At 35.0% G+C, this 26295-nt stretch overlaps 2 protein-coding genes across 4 annotated transcripts in view; one reads left to right on the top strand and one right to left on the bottom strand.

Moving 5' to 3' along the window:
• Nucleotides 1-17857, top strand: part of LOC145667026 (protein Star-like) — a 126607-nt gene extending 108750 nt beyond the window's left edge. Inside the window, exon 6 of one of the 3 annotated variants that reach the window (XM_081734718.1) lies at nt 17722-17857. In XM_081734718.1, the coding sequence (XP_081590844.1) occupies nt 17722-17850 (129 nt within the window). In that variant the 3' untranslated portion in view covers nt 17851-17857. Of the gene's footprint in view, nt 1-3456; nt 3739-17721 lie in introns of those variants that run through there. The other 2 variants (XM_081734717.1, XM_081734716.1) reach the window with 2 other exon arrangements.
• A 3367-nt stretch (nt 17858-21224) lies between these two features.
• LOC145667025 (tetraspanin-33-like) overlaps nt 21225-26295 on the bottom strand; it is a 35722-nt gene continuing 30651 nt past the window's right edge. The window contains exon 7 of the mRNA XM_081734715.1: nt 21225-24546. Within this exon, the coding sequence (XP_081590841.1) occupies nt 24478-24546 (69 nt within the window). The 3' untranslated portion in view covers nt 21225-24477. The remainder of the gene's footprint in view (nt 24547-26295) is intronic.

Genomic DNA, 26295 nt, shown 5'->3' with positions numbered 1-26295 from the left:
TGTTTATTTTTTTTCAGTTACTAAAAATAAAGCAATTAGAAATTATAACTACGTTTGTAAATTTAAATGTTTTCTTACTTTACTAAATTTCTACCCTGTGAGCATGAAGAGTTGTCAAAAAGGTATTGCAACATTTGATGCCTTTCCCTACCATTTACTTATGTGAACAGACCTTTTTTGCTCTTTGCAGTATTAAAGCCTTAAAGCGAAATCATCTTAATGTGGAATCGGACCTAAGATTAATGGTGTCAAAACATTCTGGATTTCAGTGCAATTATGGAAAAACAGAAATAATTTCATTACTCATTAGTGACCCCACATCTGAGTTCATTGTTTATCAAGTGAACTTCCTTTAAAAAAATTAAAATTAAAATAAATTGAAAAGACATTTTCAGTCTTGAAAGTTGCTGAATTTTCAATTGAAATTTCGTTCACTAGGAAACAATCATGTATCTTTAGTAGAGATGCAAAAAAGCCGGCTTTTTTGAATCTATGGTTTTTTCACATAAAAAGCCGGCTTTTTTGGGAAAAAAAAACGAGAATTTTGGAAATTTTGGCTTTTTTTCAACTTCATGATTTTTCTATCTAAATAGCTTTCTTATAGTATATTCTATAGTTAGATAAGAATTCCATGACCTGAATGTGATATTTCGCTCTGAAATTCACCATCAAGATGGATGGAGCACATGTTTTATGAATTAAAGCTAACATGAAGAATGTAGTATTTGAGGGTAATTTTAGAGGCTATTTAACTTTATTTTAACTTTTGAGTTATCGACATCTTTTTTCTTCTCTAGTTTGTCATCCGTGTTTCATTTCTAAGAGCTTTTAGTACTCTAGCTTCTAGCGCAAAAGTTAAACTTGCCCGTTTTTCTATTTATCCGTCAAAGCATACGTTTTGCAATATATCCGTCAAACCGTACTTCCACATTTCTGTTATACTGTAGCTGTGAAGTGATTTAGCAATAATTTTCCGGACACAACCTTGAATACGGTACCAATTTATACAAATAATCAGTAGCGGATTTAGAAAAGTACTTTAGGAGGGTTTTTTCTGATTGTTTCGTTTCCTAAAAAGTCCTAATTTTATTTGGGAAGTGCTTGAAGTTTACGAGTACAGGCATAACTAATATTTCGTTTCGTTTATATGTTTAGCAATAATCTTCCGGATACAACTTTAAAAATCATTTTATACTGAGAATCAGTGGCGGATTTAGAAAAGTATTTTGGGAAGGGTTTCTTACTAATGTTTAGTTTCTTTTAAACATTCGTAATTTTTATTTGACGGGAGCTTAAAGTTTATGAGTAAAGGCATAAATAATAGATATTTCGTTTGTTGCAGACATTCTGTAACTTTGGGGAACGGGCTTCAGTCCGAAAGACCGCCCCCCTAACCTTCGCAAAACCGTCACTGCTGGTAATTAGTAATAATAACGATTTAAAAACAATAAAAAAGGAAGTCGCCCAACTCACAGTACACGCACTATTTCTACATTCACAGATGGAATGAAGAAAAGCTTTGTCAGAATGGTCGAATGCTGGTTGAATCCCGGACTTCCCGATAGAAGCGCAAAAGCTAATCACTCAGTCATGTTTGTTGTGCAGTTGTATTTAGCTTAACTTAAATATATTCCGTAGTCTTTTTTTTTTTGGGGGGGGGGGAGGGAAAGTTCCGTAATGATATGTTGAATCCCTCTTGTTAAAAATTCAGAAAACTTGAGGATTGGGTAAACTGTGATGGTGGTTCTATAAAACTTAACTGTAGAATTTCAAGAATATACAGAACCAAAAGCTCTAGATGTGCAGCCTTTAAGTGTATCATATAAATCTAAGTATTTCTCTTATGTTTTATTTTAGTTTTATTTTGTTTCAAAAAGAGGGTATGGAATATTTTGAAGTAAAAATACTACATACTATTTTGCTAGTTATTTGTGTATTCTTTAAAAAGAAGTGTTTACTTTTAGGGTTGGCTGGTTTACACCAACTTTTTTTTTAATAACTGGTTTAAACCACAAAAATAAAAAGAATGAAAAATGCGAATCGTGTGAACTTCATGGTAACGTTTCCAGATATCAAACCACCTGCAATAGTTTTATTTCCCTTTCACCTTTTAATCAAGGTGTCCCATGTTCAATTCTCGGTCGAACCACAAACCTTTCATGCGTAACCCAAGTAGCGGTTCGGATGTCAGTTTAAGCGAAAGTCTTCTCCTTGATAACCTCGGTAGTTCGTAAGGATGTTAAGCCTAAATATACGAAACAAACCAAATTGTATATTTCTACATGCCTAAATGCGTGTTGTTTTATAAAGAAGCCAATATTGCTTAAATATATTGATAGAAATTGGCAAAATTTATCGATTGCCTACGTAGCTTCCAACATTAGCTTGGATTGGACTTTCAATGATATCTACGTACCGGTACTAAATTTGTAATTTAATACCTCAGTTTTAGCGTACTGATTATGGTACGTTGACCTTTAAATTTTACATGCAAAGCAATAACAGGATTTTCCCGTTATTGTCTTACATTTCAAGTAATGACGGGATTTTCCTAATGGCTAGGGCGGGAGATTCTCAACTTAATAAATTTACTGACCGCACTTTAAGCTTATGGGAGTTCTTCCGGCATAACCCCGCTGTTGCATAATAACATCAAGGCGAAACAAACTTATTTCTGTGAATATGTAATATAAATACATAAAGCAAAAAATCTAAGTCAAAAAAGCCTGGTTTAAACATCCCCCAAAAAACGGGTTTTTGGCATTTTCAAAAACAACCACGGTTCTTGCCAACTCTGCTTACTTTTGTATATAGGAGGTTAAAAAATTCTTATTATATACATTGGTTAATCCTGTGGAATTCATAATGTAAATATGTTGAAGAAAAATTGTTTGAAATATTTTTTCGAAATTCATAGTTTATTTTCAATGTTTTATATTATTATCAGCATCAACCACTAATTAAATGATTTTTTTTGTGTTATAGAGAAGCGATACAAAGTCTGTTTTATCAGTTTAAAGCAGTAGTTTGAAAAAAGCCCAAAATTTCCGAAGCAAAAGAGCAAAGCAGAAAAAACAGAGGTTTTTTTCTCCAAAAAAAGCCGGTTTTTTTCCGAGCCCTTGCATCTCTAATCTTTAGAATAAATTACTTATTGCAATATTTTTCTTGATCTTTTTGTCAGTGGTAATTCCAATCAGTATAGCTTTTAATACCATGTGAAATTTCAGATAACATTGCAATCCGTGGATCACTTTCCGACTGTACAGGTGGTCCGCGTTATCGGAAAGTTTGAAAACCACTGCACTAGAGGTAACCACTGAAGCACCGCGGCTCCCTATTGTACTTTATATTTGAATGCAAAAACAGCTTTGTAATATTGGCTCTGGAAATCTTGTATAAAATAAATTAATTGAAGCCACTTTAAAAAGATGCAATTACTGATTTGTTTATTTTCAGATTTTGAAGACAATTCCTTTCAACTTGGTGAACATTTCTGTGATGACAGTGGAATTTCGGCATGTACCGGAAGGAACTGAAAAACTACTTAACTTTATGAAAACTCGTGGATATAAACAATTACGAGAAATCGGTGATGATTATGTATTTGTTCATAAAAAGTTTCAGTTACCTGTAAATGTTAATCAATAATTGTTACAAAACAAAATGGTTATTGTAATCATGTATAATAATGTTGTACAGCAAGAATGTTATTATAAAATAATGAAGTAATATTATAAAATTGTTTTTCTTACCTAGTCACTGAATTATAAGAATTAGTATTTGCGTAAATTAATCAGACACTGTCTGAGACGAATATTCGGACCCAAGAGGAACGGGAATGGCGGAAAACTTCATAACGAGGAACTACAGAATTCATACGGTTTACCAAACATTGTTAGGATCATCAAGTCAAGGAGGCTCAGGTGGGCAGGTCATGTAGCCAGGATGGAAGAAAGAAGGAACTCTTTAAAAGGAAAGCGCATGACTTGCGGTATCGACATTTGTGGTACTGGAACTTTGGCGGTAATATTCAAAATAATTCCTTATTCTCCAAGCTGAGAGAGAATATTTTGGGGTGTTCAGTTATAGGATACGCACACAGTATCAACTGCTACACAAAGACCAAGCTTTTCCACATTGATGTAACCAGCAAGTTGTTCTAGGAAGAAAAATATGACTTTTCAGGGGACCCTGGCTTTTTGCACATTAAAACCAGACTAAAAGTCTTTCAGAATCTGAAACAATTATTAATTCACCATACATACATGCAAACCTTGATCACGGTGCCTAAGAACATGTAAACGCAAATATAATGATCAATTACCTAGAAAAGTGAAAGAACAGTTACTAGGATACAGATAAAAACATCTATCTGCGCGTACGTGTGAAAGATATAAACAAATGCTTGTTTGTGATTGGCCAAAACTGGAAAATGTAAATAATTCCTTCTCTCTGACTGGTTGAACGCCTGACTATGATATTTAAAGGGAACTTCTGGAAATATTTATATTTTTTTTTTTAATTTTATTTTATAGTTTTCCAATAATTATTAGCCAATGATTACTCAGAGTTGATTGAAAGATATTTATAATTACTCGTAAGTGTTACGGAATTATCCAAAGAGCAACTTACTAGGGGACTGATTCTCACAAGTAACTCATTTGGAATGTCACTTGTTATGAGCATATTTAGGGATTGGTGTCACTAATCACCTTCCAAACGTTGTCGGTGTTGTTTTGAAACACATTGTAGATTGTTCCCTGTAGTAGTTTCTCCTTATATTGCATGTGATCATAGTCGTAGAGAGACTGAAATATCGTGGAAACTCAATTCTAAATAGGATCGGTGTACCAAGTAAAAGGTTAAGATTTTGTGTTTTTGAAACACGCGCTAGGCCTTGAAAGATGTCAGTAACTTTAAAAGAGCCTTAATTAATGATTTTAAACATATAAATACACTGGTACACGTTTAAAAAATGATAAATTTCCATTCAAAGGGGACTCAAGTAGGGAGGGTCCCTCGAACAATCTAATAAAAGTGGTTCTTATTTGAAAATAATGTAAGAGCTGGAAAAACGTATACAAAGTATGTCCGAAAGTCATGAAATATATATTTCTGCCGCACCTCGACAGGTCGCAGCACGTTTGGACGGGTTGAGTTAGATAAATGAAGCCCTCCCTCAGCTTTGCAGTGCACTTTATGGCAGTCTGCTCAGAGCATTAGTGGTGTCAGCGTTTCTAATTTAGTGCACCACGTCATCGTGGATCCTTTTGAACAACGTTAGGCGATCAAGTTCTAGTCAAAACAGGACAAAAACGCTCCAGAAAAGGGTCATTGAGTGCGAAAAGACATCACTGCTACCTGGCTGCTGCATCACGACAATGCGGACAGCCACACATCTCTGCGCGTACGTGAGTTCCTGGTGAAGCATAACATGGCAACGCTGCCGCAGCTACACTACAATCCCGACCTCGCTCCGACCAACTTCTTTTTGTTCCCCAAGATCAAGAAAGTATTCAAAGGACACCGTTTTGACAGCATTGAGAGTATTCAAGCGGCTATGACAACTGCGTTAAAGGAAATTTCCGTCGAGGCCTTTAGGGGCGTACTGGGCATGGGAGAGTCGGTGGAAGAAATGTGTAGATGCTCATGGACAGTGCTTCGAAGAATATTAGCCCTTCATACAGATCTTATATATATAATGTAGTGCACTCCACGCATAACACTAACTAGGGATGATTCCATACCGCGACCAAGTACCTGGAGGAAACCACATCGTCTGAAAGCTCTTGTCATGAGAGGTACGAAACAGTTTCCCAATCACGGGCAAATCCCCAACTTGACCCTATAAGGGGCCGATTTGCTGGTTTTTTGTGACCCTATGTATGGCATATTCGACAGAATAAAAATGAATGTTTAGATGTATCACGAAAAAGCGCCTGAGCCCATCATGTTCTTTTTTTTTTTTTTTTTTGGCTCATTGCTAGAACGTGATTTGGGCAAGGGTTTGATAATATCACTTTGCACCCTGACGTACCCATTCGGTCAGTGTTGCCAACGAACTATAAATACAATGTGGAAGATGGTTTCTGTACCATTGGATGTATATCCATGAAACATGGCATAAACATCGTTAGTCATTGGAGAAAATATACTGTGGACGTATTCCTCTCCCAAGTACTCCAGTTTGTCGGTGTTGCCAACCAATTTTTGTAAAAATGAGAAGTTGTAAAACAGGTTCCGTACAATGAAACTTTTATACGCCAAGCTTGGCAGAAACATCACACGACACTATAGCAAAAAGGCGTTCAGTATTACAGTCTCCCAACCATCCTAGGTTGTCAGTGTTGCCAACCAAGTGTAAACATCATAATGTTGCAAATGGTTTGCCATTGAACGAATATAGAACAAATGTGACAGATGCAGTATTGGACAATGGAAAACGTAGTGTCAATGAATGTCTCAGTCTCCAAAAAAAAAAAAAAAAAAATGTTTGGCAGTGTTGCCAACCAATGCAAACATTCAAGATTTTCACATGAAGTCGACAGCATTGAAGGACATAATTAGACTGCAACCCATACTATTTTGTAGTATGTTAGTGTAAACCCATAAGCAGTCACTCTGAAGGTGTCAGTGTTTTCAACCACTCTAAAATACATTTTCTCGAAAGGTTGCCTGACTATTGCATGCATAGAGACAAAACTTGAAATAAACATCATTCGACACAACAGCAAACATATTGTGGTTGGTACCATTCCCCAAGCATCTGTCTGTCAGTATTACTAACGTTTTCAATATGAAAGTCCTTCAAATAGCAATATACGAGCTTGGCAATATTTTTACATTATCTAATAATATGAACATATATCATGGAACATGACTGCTGACCATGCAGCAACGAACGGTACAGGTTAGGAGCTCGTGTAGAAAGAAAGGGTTGGATGAGTCATGCATACATCTGACCATAGGAGCTTTATTATATGGTGAGGCAACCTTTCGAGAAAATGTATTTTAGAATTGTTGAAAACACTGATAACCTAGGATGGTTGGGAGACGGTAATACTCGACGTCTTTTTGCTATAGTGTCGTATGATGTTTCTGCCAAGCTTGGTGTGTAAACGTCTCAACGTACGGAACCTGTTATACAACTTCTCATTTTTACAATTGGTTGGCAACACTGACAAACTGGGGTACTTGGAATAGGAATACGTCCATAGTATATTTTCTTCAATGACTAACGATGTTTATGCAACGTTTCATGGATATACATCCAGTGGTACAGAAACCATCTTCCACATTGTATTTACAGTTCGTTGGCAACACTGATTAAATGGGTACGTCAGGGTGCAAAATGATATTATCAAACCATTGCCCAAGTCACGTTCTAGCAATGAGCCGAAAAAGAACATGATGGGCTCAGGCGCTTACGCGTGATAAATCTTAACATTAATTTCTATTCTGTCGAATATGACATACATAGGGTCACAAACACCAACAAATCGGCTCCTTATAGGGTCAAGTTGCGAGTTTGCCCGTGATCTGAAAACGGTTTCGTACTTCTCATGACAAGAGCTTTAAGATGATATATAGGTTTTCCTCAGGTACTTGGTCCCGGTATGGAATCATTCCTAGTAAAGCCCGTCTCCTGAAGAAACAGACAGAAACATGAAACCTTTTGTAACCTTTAAGGGACATAAAAGACAACATTATGCTAAGGAAAATCCCCAAAGAAGGTCTAAGGGAGTTAGGGGGGTAACTACAAAATTTTAAATAGCAACCCCCACCGTGTGGTACCTCGTTTAAAAGCTAATGACGTGTAGAGACGAGTTCTGGAAACTGATTGTCGCTATTGTGTGTGTATCCATCATGGCTGCCATCCGTAAGTACGGTCGAAGTACTCGTAGTTATTCTCGTAATCCCCTCAGGCCCCCCTCATGAGAGATTTTCCTCATCAGCATAATGTTGTCTTTTATGTCCCTTGAAGGTTACAAAAGGTTTCATGTTTCTATCTGCCTTCGTTTCTTCAGGAGATGGGACTTAAGTGTTGTGTGTGGAACGCACTATCACCCTGCATTTCATTTTGTATGTCTACAATAAAAAAAAAATTTAAAAAAAACTATCGATTAGATTTTTTTTATTAGACATATTTCTAGATTTAGATTATTAACAATAGATAAAACTTTCATTCAATGCAGTACAGGTATCATCATTATAAAAATTACATTGAAAAATTTATAGTGTTACACCTTGAAAGTTACAGAAATATACATTGTTACATAAAAACACAACAGCGAGTACCACATAAGTATATTTTTTACATCTCGTATTTTTTATTTTAAACACATAAATACATAGTATTTACATGAATAATATTTATCACGTATCCTTCTTTTGAATATATCAACTTTTATTCAAAAAAAGCACAGTCTAAATATACAAATATATAGCGTACTTTCTAGAATAAAAATCTATCAAGTACATAAACATATGTATCACATTGTATTTATTCTAAACGACATTAACACTTTATATGTATATACACTTTTATCACATGAAGGAAATTTTACATATATGTTATATATAAACATGTAGAACCCCATATTAAGGTGGGAATAAATATGGAAATACTTTCACACCATGTTTTGAAGGCTTCTAAATGTAACTGCTACGTGTCGTTTAAACTACGAGGCGCATTCAGAAAGTAAGTTTTCCACGCGTCCCATAGCTAGGAAACCGTATGTTGCGCAAAGCGATGCGTGCACGTGAGAGAGTAAGGTCCTAGCAGAGTACATGCGCCAGCGGAACTTCCTTAGTGGTCTCCTTATGCATTCAAAAACTTTATCACTGCTAGCACTTCCCACGCGGCCAGAGCTGGAATAGGAACGTCCATCTTCAATCACTGCCACGACGCTACTGAGAGCACTAGGGAAGTTCCGCTGGTGCATATACTCTGCTAGGACCTTACTCTCTCACGTGCACGCACTCGCTTCGCGCAACATACGGTTTCCTAGCTATGGGACGCGTGGGAAACTTACTTTCTGGATGCGCCTCGTATTACATTTAAAATGCCCGCTTAATAGTATACAACACAATCTTAAGTTAAAATAATAATAATAATATGTATTTAACATTACATGATCTCTTCGAAAAACTTCACCGACAGTTACGCACGTGTTTCGAAAAAACACCTTCAAAAATTTCAGGAACGACTTTCCAAAATGTACATATGAAAATTAAGTTGTGTCAACATGGGATCAGGGAAGTTTCTGAAATAATCAGAGTATTTAATAGGAGTCTAACAACACACACAAAAATAAATAAATAAAATAAAATAAAGAAATTGTGTTATCATGATTCTGTACATTACTTAATGGTCAGATTGAAGTACGTTTTATCTAGTTTAAAACTCCGAAGTTCCAAGGTTCAGAATATGCCTTTACATACCTCTACAGGAATAAATGACAACTGCAATGATAAAACCAAATACAATCAATTTCCTAAATATTACCTTCAGCAAACATTTTATCTCACAACAGAATGTCGTACCCAAAACTTGTTGATTTTCATAAAAATGCAAAAGAGTGGGTGAATGGATTAACTGATGAATTATGCAGAAGTCCGAGGCGATTAACCTATTTATTAAAATTAATTACATTTTATTTTTAATATCGCAACTTCCGTCAATTTTCTTTTCTAGATTTGGCACTGAATGGATAGAATACAATCTTTCAAACAAGCTATAACTTTATTTCAATATCTGACAATAAATCGTGATTTTAATTCTGTTGTTGACTTCTTAAACTATATCAATACTAGGAAAATGTTTGACAAAACCAGTAATACTTTAGAAACCATGAATTCAGGTCACAATTAACATGTCAAGACAGTACGTCAAGCTTGACTACATAAATTTTCAAATTCATTGTGTACACACTAAATTGATTACTCGTGCTGAGAAATACACAAAAGCGGAACGTACAGTGTCGTTTGGCAGCTATAGTTGTGGAAGAAACATAATTAATGAAATGTTCGTTAAACGTTAATGTTCAAAATATTAATGAACTAACAACGGTTAACGTCGAATATGGAAACTAATATTCGTAACACCAATTCAGGATACTATGCAATCATGGAAAGAATGATAAATCTCCTACTATTTTTCGTAAAATTCATTCACAGAATTTTCTGACAAGAATTATTTCATGGATACGAATTCCTTGCTTTGGAGTTCAATCTTAGCTATTATAGAACTTTCAATAAGAGAGATCAATGCTTGTTGTAAATAAAATGCACCAAGAGTTATAAAAAAAATGGCTGTTTCTGTAAACTTTATATTTTAAGTTATCCTCAAAGGAGATAATTCAGAGGCATCAGACTACACGATCTTGGTAGCTACGCGACATCATCATTGCATGATAAAACTGATCCTCAGCTTCAAACACAATGACGCCATCGTTGCAAGGTACGTCGATTTGTCCTATTGGTCCCTATATTATTATCTCGTAGCCTTCTCCGCTGATCCAGTAGCTAGCGCGCGCGTATCTTTGGTGCGCAGTGTCGTGTATTTTACTACATAGAGCTGCAATTATGTAAAAATATTTTCCAAGATCTAGGGAAAAAGTCTATCACCATGTTAAAACGGAAATGCGATAGCCATCTGGCTGACACAAGGGGGTGTTGATAAATTTTAACTACAGATATATATATATATATTTCATTTAAATAAAATATGTTAACCTTTGATTTCTTTTTCCTTAGGTTCCTACAAATGTCTCTAACGATGTGTTTTCAAGCTCGAACCCGTACACAAATCGTTTTTTGAACTAATTTATGTTTAAGATGAATAAGTTTAACAATAACGACACACGCAGTTCCAATATAGAAGCTCTATACCAAAATGGCATTTAATACCTTTAAGCCCTGGGAGTGTAGCCGAGATAGTGCTGTCTTTGCACACTTGACTGAGTTGGCAAAATCAGCTGTTGTATTTAAGTTGAGTAAAAATTACCAGCTCTAAAAATAAGAAACATTACTATTTCCTTTTTTTCTGAAGCGTAAATGTACACTGCTACACAGACTGGCACACTCAACTAGTGCCGGACTTAAAAGTGTTAACCATCTACTATAATGTTTACACTCTTTCATGGTCTTAACTAAAATAGTTACACGAATGCACACACAATATATATATATATATATATATATATATATATATATATATATATAAAACTGTGTCACATTTTATTATAAAAAGTAAATGCTTCACAATGGTAACACTACAAAGCTTAAAATTAAGACTTAAAAAAAGAATTAAAGACAAAATTAGCCATAGCTTTTCGTGTCAGTTGATGTAATTTTTAAAAAAATCATTTTCTTAATGCGACTTTCAAAACTGTTTCTAAAGTAATTTTAGATTGGAAGATTCAGCAGATATATACATATTTTCATAAAAATTACACCAACAAGCGGACTCAGGAATTCAAACGAAACAAAGGGTACACAAATGCTTCCATTCTGTTCAAAAACACTTGAGATTAACTGCCGTAAAACAATGGAAGAATAATAATACACAGACACAAACCATACACTAACTAAGATTTGAGCAGAACCATTTTCCTTTACATTTCTTAATTGAAATTTGAAATAGGATATTTTATTATTTCCTTGTTTTTAAAGACCTTTGTTAGATCATATCAATATGCCCACTTGGGTCACCTTCAATTTAGATCTACCATTTAATGTAAAGCAATTTCACGGCATATATATTGTATTGTATCCAACTGATTAGAGTAATCATAATTTGTAATTCTAATTGCAATAATTGATAATATGAAAAATCATTATCACAAGGAGCGTTACGCGAAGAGTCTGTAACATCACACGTTACAAAGATAAATAACGTTATCGAACGTTATTTAATATTCAAGAGTGGGGGACAAGACTTGTTTCAGAATCAATAGTAGGGGAAAAACTAGTTATTACTTAAATTAGTGTACGATTACTAGTGGTGGGCAGAAAAACCTGTTTTCTAGCGGACACTTTTTACTTCTTCGTTATTTTGTTTAGAAATGAGTTTTTTTTTTTTTTTTTTTTTGCTTCTTCATTTTGTTTAGAAATGAGTTATTTGTTTATTTTCTTTTATTTTTTAATTTTATTTATTTATTTATTTTTGCTTCTTTGTTATATTGTTTAGAAATGAGTTTTCTCATACAAAATGTTTGCTCTAAGAGAAAAGTTTTGCTTCTCCGTTATTTTGTTTAGAGACGGGTTCTCTAACAGAAAATTTTTACTTCATTATTTTCTTTGGAATGAGTATTACAAAAACAAAAGAGAGGACACACGCTTTGGCGAAAATCACATTGGTTTCAGTAAAAACTAAAAACTATTGGATATAAGTAAAAATAGTTTCGGTTAAAAAATCGGAGAAAACCGAAATATGTTTTACTAGAAACCGATTTTCATTTAAAAAAAAAAAAAAAAAACTGTTTTGCCCCCGTCCCTAACTGACCAATCACCAATGTAGAGACATCTCTAACCTTAACGTTCACCACCAAACTACCAGACTAACTTTTGTATAAATTGAAGTCTTGAACAACTGCGATCAAAAGTAGCTACAATACACACACACACACACACACACACAAAAATGTGATCATTAGACTGGCAAGGACTGGAACCTGGTTCCCTAGCAGATGATCCACCAATTACGATACCAGCAGAACGACCAATTTCCTGTTCTATTTATGCATTCTATTTCTGGAACCTCAAAGAAACAAGTCATTTACTGGACTATCACTAGAAACAATGCACTGAGATACGGTGGATACTTGTGAATGAGAAAAATTACTTGGAATTTTTAATTAACTACAATAAATAAATAATTAAAATTTGTAGAATATAAACATTCTTTTATAAACAGTTCAAAATATGTTAAAATGCCTATTATGTATATATACACCTACGTAGATATACATACACAAAATTCCAGACAACTAATTATTATTCCGATATTTAGTTTGATTTGAAAATTTTACCACATTTCCTTAGGCCGATTCAAACTTTGGAATTTGAGCTTGATTAACAATGCATTCCATATGTACAGAACAAAAAGTGTGATTCTTATCGAACTTTGCTCTTTACTCTCCCTTCCCTCCCAGTATTTGAAATTTTCCTACTACTATGTCATCCAGGTACAAAGATTTGATATTATATATCTCCTCTACGAAATGAGAAATGCTGTATAATATTGATCCCTTACGACATAAACATAGGTTCACTGTAATGTAAAATAACCCAAGTTACTATTATGCAGATAACACATAAAATAATGGATATTTGGATGTTAATAGGCAGGCTTCAAATATTTTATACAAATGTCGCACAAGCGGCAAAAGTCTTAGAGCAACCAATGATTTTCGCCGGGGGAGACTTTCGGTACTGCGAACGGAGGGATTAGGAATATTTTAGCCCGTTACGTATAAGGGATGACGTCCCTCGGCGATCACACTTACTCGAGGAAGTGGGGGACGGAAGGACCTAGCCTGGGACCTTTTTCGTATTAGGTAGCATCTCGGTATTTGCCTGGTCTCAATGAGGAAAACTGAGGAAAAACCTCACTCAAGATGAGTTCCTTCCAGGAGATCCTCACCAGGAATGATGGAAAAATGAAATCTTTCAGTTTAACGTCCCACGATTATGCCCTTTAGGGTACAGAAGACGGATGATTAAGGCAAGTGAATGGTGATGAAAGAATCGGCGGAATGACAATGTGGGAGAAAAAAACGGGAGTACCCTAAGAAAGCCCACGGGCACGATTACGTCCACCACAAATTTACTTGGCCGGGGACCTAACCATCGACCCCACACACCGGATGTAAGTGCTCTACCATGGAGCTACCATTCCCTCGCCAGGAATGGAACTCGGGACCACTCGCACGAAAAGCGAAAGCGTTAGCGACAACGTTACGCGGGGCCAGGAAGGCGAGGGGAGAAGTGGTACTGCAAAAAATACTGGCAACACATAATTTGATCTCCGGACGTAAGGGATTGCAACTCCCTGGCATCATTGTCACTTGCAGCAGCTGCAAAATTAAAACTACCAGCACTCACTTCGGAACTATGAAACTATATATATGCAATGCATATATCTAAAATTAAAATGCACTCAAGTTTTTCAGTTTTTCAAAAGGAAGATCAGAAAATCAGCAATTGTAAGTTTTTTTTTTTTTTTTTTTCAGATTATCATTATTATTTGGAAACTCTAAAAAAAAGCTTCATCTTTTCCTCTGTTACCACTAACCTTGAGTCAAAGAAATATTTATGTAAACGAATTTCGCTAAACAAATGTAGGGATGAAGCAACCTAGAATATGTTTGGAACCTATCGTAAAATATTAATGATTGAAGTATATCATGTATGCTTTGATCCATCTTTTCTAACCTCTGTTTACAATGCTTATGTCGGAGTTTAACTTTAGTCTGCCGTTCGAATCACTCATATGCCTGTTTTTCTAAGGATGATAAAGTCTACTTAGTTCATTTGAACGCTATCAATGTTGGTTTTCCATGTTTAGGATGTTTTAAACTCAAAGTTACACTGTAATTTCTATCCCTTAAAAAAAAAAAAAAAAAAAAAATATCATTTACGATACGAAAGAAATAACACAACATTAGAAAAGAAAGACTGATCTGATCGAATTCAGAAAAAATAAAAATCTTCAAGAAGTTACTCTATAGTTACTTTCACTGCCCTCAAGTTGCTCTGTAGTTACTTTTACTGCCCTCAAGTTATTATATAGTTGCTTTTCCAGTTGTACTATCTGATCAACATATTCTATCAAATATCTGAAATCAATATATCTATCCAAATATCCATTGTTTATTTAGGTTACCTGCATTATTAATTAGTTGTTTTTCTTAAATTATTATCGTAATAAATTTCTGATTCGAAATCTCATCTAATTCACTAAAAATCAAACCTGCTACGAGAACTTTGTGGCTATTACTACTTTAAAAATACTATCTTCAACATCTGTCAGATTATTATTATTGTGTATTGGAAAGGCTTGAATAAACATTTCTTTTAAATGAAAAACTATAAACAAATTGCTTATCATCTGCAAGCCAATTCCAACCGATCTGAGATGTGAGCCTGCAGATGACTGCAGATAGACAACCGGATCAATTATCTCGATGAATTAAATCACTACGAAAAGTCCTTATTATTTCATTTATTAAAGAATGCGAACTTTACGGACTTTTAAATTACTAAAATATTTCTTTTATTAGAGAGCTCTGGCAAATTGTCATGAGCAGATTGGTATATTTCGGAACAATTACCTTGTCATATTAAGAACGACAGTCAATTATATTTTGCAAATATTTGAGTGAGTTCAGAATTACTCAGCAAATACGCACGGAACAAGAGGAAAATTCTACAGAAAAACTGATTTCCCCGTATCACTTGAATTCTCTATGCATAAGGCTTAATCTAATTTTGCAGAGTGACCATATAGATCGGTACAGCCTAACGCTTTCTTTTTCTCTCTTGTGGTGAATCAGGCTATCATCTGTAGTTTATCGGAATAATTCAATGTCTGAACTACTACATCCATATTGCCTTGAAACTACGAACAGTATACACGCCTAGATGACGAAAGCAATTGTTTTCATTCTTTATGAAACTGTTTTAAGAAACGCACAGAAAAGAGAAAGATATTCATAAAAAGAACACCTGAAGTACTATAACACTAATCACAGGCTAGTATTGATATTTGTGCATGTACTTGATGTTTCGTTTTGTATCCAGAACCTGTTATATACTCCATTTGTTATTTTTTTTTAAACTATTCTATATACAACGGTATCGACTTGACAGGCAATGATGCAGACTCTCCGTAATCATCCTGACAGCATATTAAAAAAATCGGTCTGGAATTTAATGTACAGGTATCGGCACAAAAAATAGCATATTTTACATCAGATTACACACGAAGCATGTTGCTTACTTTTCTCAATGACTGTTCATAAGATGTATTTGTAGTAACAAGATGGGGGCTTTCTTGTTCTGAGGCTGATGAGGTGATAAAAAGAGGTCGTGATCAGGCTCCTAACGTTTCTATTGCTCTTGATAGATCAATCTCTTGATATGGATGTGATTATTTTTACTTTTATTTTGTTCCAGATTGAAATTCAAGCCTGAAATCTAAAATATAATTATGAGTTAGTTGGTTATCCTTGGATTTCACTTTGGGGTCTGTTTCAGCAGCGAGACTATATGAGGGGTAAGGGGAAAAAACAAGGAATGTCCATGTATGTGCTTTTTCGGGTGCTTTGTCCTATCTGTTGGTGACTCTTGGTACTATTTGACTTGCATATGCCATGCATGCGTAGACGTAGAAATATCCATGTAAAAAAGGGCAAAAGATTTAAGTAACTCTATTCTTTTTACGCGGTTTTCAATATTAAAAGGCCGTTTTCTCGAAAATGCAGTTTTGTGACATTCCTTGTCTTTTCCTCTTACCCTTCATATGAGATGTGACCTACACCTTAACGTGGGATCCAAACCAAACGAGCTCCCACCGAGAATCGAAGCCGGATCTCTCGCGCCAAAAATGCGTACGCTAACCATATGGTGATGAAGGGCCTCATTACAAGTTACTGACTTCAATTCTTAGGTTTGCAATTCTCTGCACCAAATATGATTTTGTGAAGAGTGGTAATTATTCTAAGTTCCTCCAATGAGAAGAGTAAAAAGTATTCAGAGTAGTAATATGTGGACACTTTCTAGTTCTCTTGTGAGGAAGATGCAGGGAAATACAGAACATTATTCTATAATAATAAATCAATGAACTATGAAAACAAAGATGGAGTATGTACTCAACACCGTTAAGTTTCAAATAAACAGAATTAGATTTTTAGGTTTAACTTTTCGGACTGTATGGGCATCTACTTTCACGTTCAGTAGTTTTCAAGGATACAAATGAAACATTCGTAGTACATACATTATGTATTCATAACTGACAAAAATGACCTCACTAAATCATTGGTCTCAATCCTACACCTTAGGAGCACAAATGAAGTTTACGCCAGACTTCACTACGGAAAAACTACCATCATCACCTCCAATGATCTTCAGCTCTACTACTAATAACAACGTCCATTACACACAAACTTCTACATCTATATGTTCCTTATTATCAAATACTAAAAATGTACATCAAACACTCCATTTTTTTTTCTGTCGAAACATACGTCTCACTCTTAACTACAAATATCTCAAATACCCTTATTAAAATATCCCAAATCTGTACCAGCAGATAGAAACACACACATATATATATACCACTACACCATCTATTAACGGTTAAAATACCACCAAATTCAAAAAATGTATCCAACATTTGCCCACATGCTTTTATTTATTTTAAAAAATTAGCACAATGATAGTTTTCACGGTAACGTCGACTTTGGCACTCCTTTTTTGTAACATACGATAAGTATATAAAGATAAAAACTGATTTTTGAAACAGTGCAAATAGAACATGAAGCATTAACCGTTAGCATATAAAAAAGTTATAACCTTAGTTTTATAAATGCACGTACATTTCTAGTGTATATGTATCACTGCCTTAAATATATAGGCTTTTGTTGTTGCCTTCCTTAAGGTTTAATGCACGAAGTGTATGGCAGAAAATTAATCAGACCGAATTTCTCTCTCTAGAATGACAGCACTCAATGGACAAAAGACAGTTGGTTCATTTGGAATTTAACGTACCTTTTGAGGACTCAAGACTATATGAAACGTGGTTATACGTGGGATCCGAACCAGATGAGTTCTCACCGGGAATAGTACCTGAGTCTTCCATGTCGAAGACGCGTATGCTAGCCAAATCGCCACGAGGACATTCAGCAGAAACAAAAGAGCATCAGCCTAAATACCATAAGGTGTACCATACTGCATTCTTACCGTCAGATAATTAATGATACAGGTCCATTATTACTGTACGAAAATTAAATAGTATTAAACAGAATAGACTAAGTCATATTTAAGTGTAACATTCCACAATTATGGTCCATAAGCTGAGAAAGGTAAGTGGCAGTTGAAGAATTGGATAATAATGATGAAATAATCAGATTAATCCACACTATCACCAAAGCCTAGATCGAACCTACGTTCTTTTTCACACCAGAAGTGTGCGGTGTCTAACACAGAAGTGTGTGGTGTCTAACACAGAAGTGTGTGGTGTCTAACTCAGAAGTGTGTGGTGTCTAACACAGAAGTGTGTGGTGTCTAACACAGAAGTGTGTGGTGTCTAATACAGACGTGTGTGGTGTCTAACACAGACGTGTGTGGTGTCTAACACAGACGTGTGTGGTGTCTAACTCAGAAGTGTGCGGTGTCTAACACTGAAACCATTCACCATGTCCGTTTGAAGAGGGTCTATCTGTATTATCAGCTTATGGATATTTGGTATGGAGACCCAGGTTCCCTTCACAGTGGGAGCTCATGCGGTTCGGATCCCTATTTATAGGTCTAGGTCTCACATTGCCTTTGTACTGAAATGCTTATTAAACACCAACCGATCAATCAACAATATTTCTAGAAAAATAATCCCATTTTTTGGTGCACTCCGTGTTTTCAAACCTCTGTCCACAAGTGACAGCAATCTTTAGATACCTTATATTTTACAGACAGAATAAGACATTTTACCTTACTTATTACTCATGAACACTTCTCGATATCAAACTCAAAAGCTGTTAACAACTTACAGTTGCCTTTACACTTATAAGATGAGTTTTAACAGCATGAACAAACAGAAAGTAATCACAACTCGCAAATCTTTTAATATCCGCTCTCGCAAAGAGTTGTATACAAATTCAAGTGTCATTACATCTGAATACTAATAGCTTTTATTCCCATAAATGCCTTTAAGACAGAAACTTACAGAATGTTAAGTGAAAGGAAAAGCTCAACACTGTGATCGAATATCAATAGTATTTTGGTACAACACCAATTCAAGGTTTACTTCCTTTTATTTTACAAAATTGAACTTGTGGTTATTGCGAACTTTTAACGGGAAAATTAAAAGTTTGCTGAAATTCTGAAATTGGATGAATCCATTAAGGCTACAGACTAATGCGAAATTTGAAGTCTGCATGCTTATTTCAATAGTCTTTTATTCATAAAGATTAATTTGTTTTGTATGTTATTTTACATTATACTTGTTAAGCTTAATATTCAATTTATACAATAAAATCTACTAACTTGGTCCTGTTTTTATGGAACCTGAATTTTCTTTTAAGACATGACTTACTTACTTAAGAGCCTGACATCCTAAAAAATAATACAAAATTTACCATTTTTCTTTTGCTTGTTCATTCATAAGTAAAAGAAGATAATGAAATGCAACTTACCACAATTATAGATAATATTATTATTCTACAACAGAAAATATGAACCTGAAGAATTTTTAGTGTTGCCATCCATAGAAATTACAGTGTTCCCAAAATAACAATTCCCCCAAAATCTAAGTTGAGGCAGCGACTAGATGAACGAACTCAACTGCATTTGATTACGGATCATGTTGCTTTGGTATCCTGTGAACTACTTTTTAAATTCCATTATTATTTAATTTTAACAACTGTATATTAAAACTATTTTGTTTATTACAAACTAAATACAACTATTATTTAACAAGTAGTTCACAGAATACCAAAACATGATACGTAATCAAATGTAGTTAAGTTCGTTCCTCTAGTTGCTGCCTTAACTTAAGTTTTGGGGGAATTGTTATTCTGGGAACACTGGAATTTCTACGGATGGCAACACTGACATTTCTTCAGGTTTATATTTTCTGTTATAGAATAATATTATCAGTGATTGAGGTAAGTTGCATTTCATTATCTCCTTTCACTTATGAAAAACAAGCAACAGAAAATGGTAAATTTTGTATTATTTTTAGTACGTCAGGCTCTTAATTTGTAGACTTAATTTGTAATCTACTTGTCCAACTTAACTGATCTGTATTTAAATATTTCTCTTGGATATTAAGAAATACGTTATTTGTAGTCGTCACATTTGTACATGTATAAATTACATTTGGTTTAAGTATAGAAAAGAAATACTTAATAGATAAACATGCATGTAATATGATCTACATTTGTAGACTGACTAACTTAATTTGTAAGTTAGTTACTTGTGTTAAACTTGGAATTTAGTGGCTGGACCCGGTATTTGCGGAAAAGATTTGTGACTTTCCAACGGGTTGTCTTCTTAAAAGAAAGATAATCTCTCACTTAACCCTTCTTTCCAAAATAAATAAATAAAAATTTTAAAAAGCGTCTCACACGACGCATGTCCACATTCAGGAAAACAAAATGAAATGCTGGCCTATATTTTGAACTTCTTTCGTCTTCGTATGAGAAGACTATCGTCTCCTTATTTTAATAACTTTCTATCGCAAACACAATTTTCGTCCTGAGATACAAGGATGGTGTTTTATAAAGGCCTACAGAGAGGGCGGAACTACGTTTCAAGTTAAACTGAGTTATAGGAGGTGGACTTATCATACAAAACTTAAATACATTTTTAGTATTTCACATGTTTTCATAATCAACGTCCCTACAGAACTCCTACCTACATTGCCCTACTTAAAAAAAAAAAAAAAGGAAAAATAACTCCATAAATACATTTTTAAAAAATTCAAATGGCATCATTACGTGGAACAGTCATAAACATAGGAGGCTATTGTAGTATGACGTTCGTTAATCTTTGGGTTGAGATTGACGACGGTTGAACCGAACTCATTACAATTTGTACACAGGGACGACAGAGAACATGTATGGGCTTTCAGACATCTGAACAGATGTAGCAGAAAGTATGTTAGATTTCATAATCTGAACAGACATAGCAGAAAATATAGATGGGTTTCAGACACATGCACACACGTAGCAGAGAATGTTAGGTGTAGCACAGATGTAGTAAGTAAAGAGTATGTTTGATTTCAGATAGCTATAAAAATGTAGGAATGAATACACACAAACACACATACATATCTATATATATATATATCTATTTCTCTCTTTCTCTCTCTCTCTCTCTCCCTACATCTACATACATACATATATGTAGATGTACGTATTTCCTGTTACGTCTGTGCATGCATATTATATATATATATATATATATATATATATATATATATATATATATATATATATATATATATATATATATGCACAGACTTAACAGAAAATATAGATGGGTTTCAGACACCTCCGAAGATCTAGCACAAAGTGTGCTTCAGACAGCTGCACGAACGTAGAAGTAAATCCGGATTTCAAACTCAGATGTAGCAAATTTGACTGAGTTTCTAACATCTAAGATCTTTTAATCCTTTAATTAACTGAAGGAGCGAATCGAACATCTACAATTAGACACATGAAAAGAATAAAGTACACTTTTGTGCATGCATGTCTGTTCCGATATAACTTTCATAAAAATTGTACGACTTTCATTAAACGCGGAATAAGGGTTGAGAATCTCCTTCTCGCTTGTAAATGAAGAGATGTTCACAACTTAAAATCATGATTTGCAGTAAGTATTAATGTAAGCGAACATAGTCAATCAACGTCAAAAAGTGAGATGTAACCCTAACCTAACTTAGGCTCATCCCTCATGAGTTTGAAGCTAAAATACCCACCTCTGATTACAAAACTGTTTGAAGTATTGAAACAGTCTAACATAAATATCCAATACACTTGAAGTATAAGTATGTCTGCAGAATATTTAACAGTGATACAATTTGTACTTTTTTGTATTTTAGCAATAAATTATTTCAAAAAACATTAACTGTGAAGCACATTACAACCAAACCGCTTCTTTCCAACCACCTATATTAAGAACAAACACACAATTTATAAAGTATAAAATCTACGACAAAAATGGCTTCAGATCGTACGCAGCTTGAGTTTTATCAGTGAGCTTGGTATTTGAAGTTCTTACTTCATCCCACATGTAACATTTACTCATACAGTCTTATATAGAAAACTCCTCCATCTTATTCTTAATTTAATAAAACATATTCACATACACACTTATAAAATATCATTCTGAAATTCAGTTTCCAACAAGAATACAGCAGTATTTACAAATGTATATTTTCAACATACATAGACAAATAAATATATGCATGTACAAGGCAAATAACTATATGCATATACGAAACTTTAAAAAGGATGGCTGATTTTAGACTATAAAGAGATTCAAAATATATAACCTAAATGCAACATACTGAACTTATTTCCTCTTCCTATACAATCACTTTTCGTAGTATTAACAAAACTAGTATCCTGACCTGGACACACAAGCACATTTTATATTTCGACGGTTCTGTGCTCCCACAATCAAACTGCGCGAGGAACAAAAAAACACTCTTGAGTTCTATATTAGTGGTTTCCAACTTTTATAAAATCTGGAACCCCTTAACCTTCAATCTATTCTTACAAACTGTCCTTTCAAAGCAAATCAAACATATAAGGTATGCGTAGTGAATAAGCTGAATACATAAGGTGAACAGAAGTATTCGAACAAAGTGGAACATCCCTCCTGTGCAAACTGCGGACTTCGAGGTTACCGCGAAGTACACGCTGGGAAACAAAGCATTATTCCTTGGTAACAGTGTTGCAAGATCGTATGTTCTTTATTCTGAAATCTTTCTTATAAGCATATATCAAAATAAGACACCTTCAGCCCGAGTTGAGAACTTTCGAAGAAGTAGGAATTGATTTTTTTTTTTTTTTCAAACACGACTGCACATTTCCAAATTAAACATCGAAAATGCTGTTGACTTATCTAACAAATAACATATCTTGTTCTACTATTCGTGAAAAACCAACCAAATATTGTTAATTACAGTTTTACATCCCATTTTTAACTCCTGTAGCTAATGGAAACTTCCATGTACCCATTAAACTCTCCCTACCAACCACCTAATGAAGACTTCCACCAGAAGTAATCCAGTAACCACGTGTACCGACGACCACTGCAGTATCCATTTTGCTGCTGGTCATAAATATTTTTGAGAGCTCAATGCATGTATCAATTACATACATTTCAAAGAAAAGTTCTATTAATCTCGATATTAGATATAAACCTTTTCTTTTCTTATCTCTAGTACTATTAATGATAACACGGCAACAAAATCTGTAAATCTATAAAAAGATATTAGCATTTCTACATAAGCAATAAAAATAAAATGAAATCTTTAAGTTTTACGTCCCACATAAATGACGGCTGGGCTAAAGGAGACGGTGATGATGAGCAATGAATGAAATGGTGGAATAAACAAAGTTGGAAAAAACGGGAGAACCTCGAGGAAACTTATGTACACGGTTTTGTCCATAACAAAGCTCACTTGGCACGAGCTGGGATTGAACCACAGACCCTATGCACCAGAGGTAACACAAAGCAATAAAAAGAGGATATATATAACAGGAATGTATATACACAAACGCTGAGCTATTGAGTTAATAAGAAATAAAATATATTTTTAGTTAAACGTTCTACGGTTACGCCTGTGCAGCTCAAGAAAATCCATGAAAGACTTCAGCGAATGATTAACAGTTGATGGAATGAGAGGCGTAGAAATCAAAGAAAACTCCAGCCAAACTCAATCGCTACGAATCAAAGATGTAAATAAGTCACCGTACTCTTCTAATAAAAGACCGGAGCTTAATTAAATTTGCGCCTACTCTCCTTATTGGAGACAAAACGCAGCTCTTCAACTGTGGCACACACAACTAAATTATTTACAACACAAATTAAAACAAGAACATTGAAGAAAATGTGGCCTTTTCAACAAATGACCAGCCCTCACACAAATGATACGTGGTCAGTGTACCACCTCCTCGTTATCCTGGCTATATGCCCCAACATTAGGGTAATTATTTATTCTGTATAATGTTTATGTAGCTGTGTCAACGCCAAAAACTGCTGCGCTACAACTAACAAATCGAACGCTGGACTACACGCGTCGAAAGTGAATCAGCCAATGCGACATAAAATGTATTCTCTGTATTCTTGTTGGAATGTATTAATAACTTAGATAACTTATGGTTTGTTTATAATATTTTTTTTTAAAAAAAATAATTAATAGCTGGCCCACATATTATCAGTTACACTCAAACATATATATATATGCACTCACACACACATTAGATAACTTAAAAGAGATTATAATAGATGTAACTTAACATCTTTGGTTTTACCCAACGATGTGGTACACAAAACTCAGGATGGCACGTAAATTTGACTTACAACAAGAATATTAATAATTAATTAACACTAGACAATTAAAAATTTTTTTGTAAAATGAAACATTACTTTTGGAGGGATTCTATCGCAATACATCTTCAAGTAATACTTGGGTTTCTTCTATCTTCCTATCTCACGTAACACACACAAATACACCTAACTTCACGTCCATCTTGCTCTCTGTAATTCAATTTGTCCTTCTAATGTTTTCGCTAGGTATATTACAAAGAGCTGAAAAACAGACAACAAAAACATAAGCTTCTGATGCATAATCCTGGGTTCTAGACCTGTGGGCGGAGCTTCGTGAGAGAAGGAGTGGTTAATTTTTTTCTGTTAGAGAATTTTTTTATTTATTTTTTTAACCTTTTTGTAAGTATGTAAAAAGCTGAGAATATCAATAATATAAGTATGATAAATTAAACCGTGGATGTGTTTAATTCAGGATTTCTCCTCTGTGTATGTTATGTGCGTAATACAGGGCCGTATCCAAAAGTAGTAGGACTGATTTTTTTTTTTTTAAATGTTATTGAACATTTTGGTACATCGACTTAATACTCTTCAACATAGGCCCCATGGGAATTCACACACTTCTGGTAGCGAGCCTTCCAGGTCGCGAAGGCCTTCTGGAAGTCGTCCTCCGGGATGCCGTTCAGCGCCCTCGTCGTCGCCGCTTGGGCCGCTTCCACCGAGTCTAAACGATGCCCCTTGAGCTGCCTCTTGATACGAGAAAACAGGAAGTGTTCGGCGGTGCCACATCAGGGCTGTAGGGGGTATGAGGCAACGTGGAAATGCCAAATTTGGTCAGGAGATCCCTCACAATTCAGGCGCCGTTGTCATGGTGGAGCTTCCATTTCCCCACCAGGTCTGGTCGCACGCGTGTGATCCGATTTCGCAGCCGTGTGAGCACTTCCACGTAAAATCTTGCATTTACACTCTGTCCAGGAGGTACAAACTCCTTATGGACAATGCCACGACGGTCAAAACATGCAATCAACATCGATTTCCTCGACGAGCTCCGTCCCCTCCCGAAACAACTTGTGCCATTCAAATATCGAGGAATGGCTCATGGTATCCTCCTTGTAGGCCTGCATAAGCAACTCCTTGGTTTCGGTCGCTGATTTTCCCAATTTGACGAAAATTTGATGGCGTACCGCTGTTCCAAATTTCGCTCCATCGCAACTGACGACGAGGCGTCACAACAGGTCACTAACACAGTGGTCCACACTCAACTAACGCACGAGGCGACTGCCGCCGGTCGACACCTGTTCCCAAGGCTCCCCTCCGTAACATCCGGTCTTGCAGCCCCCCCTACATTGCTCCGTGCGCGCGGGAAAAAATCAGTCCTACTACTTCTGGATACCACACTGTAGTTCGTCATAGTATGTTTTATCTATAATTGCTTAAAATATAGCTTCTAACATAGTGATTTATTGCGGTTGCTTGTGGTCCACTAATGAAAAAAGCCTGTAGAAAGCTAAATAAAGGCTTCGTTAATACTAATGGATAAGCAAATACGTAAAATAACCAAAGAATTGCTACTTGAACTACTTAATAAATTGTGTAATCCATCTTAAACTTAATATACATCAATTCTTTTTCTAAAATTGCCACCCATCTCCCCAACGCGTAGCTATACCATTAGGATTTTCAGAGAAGTATCAAGACACTGCTTCAGTCGATTTCAAACAAAATATATATATATATATATATATATTATGATTACTGCAGATACCAAAGGATACCAACGTAATAACCGAGCTCGGAAATCGAACTTGGAATCCGTCCAACACCTATCCATTGACAACTTCGCCAATAATAACCTCCATGCATACAAAGCTATCCGCACACAAACGATTTACCATGCAAATTGTGATGTGATTCAAACAAAAGAAGTTTTGTCCCAACTTCACCACAAACAACTGCAACAAACCACAATATACGAATTATATTGAAAGCAATATACTTCAGCAATTCGAGTTG

Source organism: Thermobia domestica, chromosome 12, assembly GCF_964235325.1.
Source record: "Thermobia domestica chromosome 12, izTheDome1.hap1.1, whole genome shotgun sequence".
Classification (NCBI taxonomy): domain Eukaryota; kingdom Metazoa; phylum Arthropoda; class Insecta; order Zygentoma; family Lepismatidae; genus Thermobia; species Thermobia domestica.
This window is presented reverse-complemented; position numbering and strand designations above follow the sequence as displayed.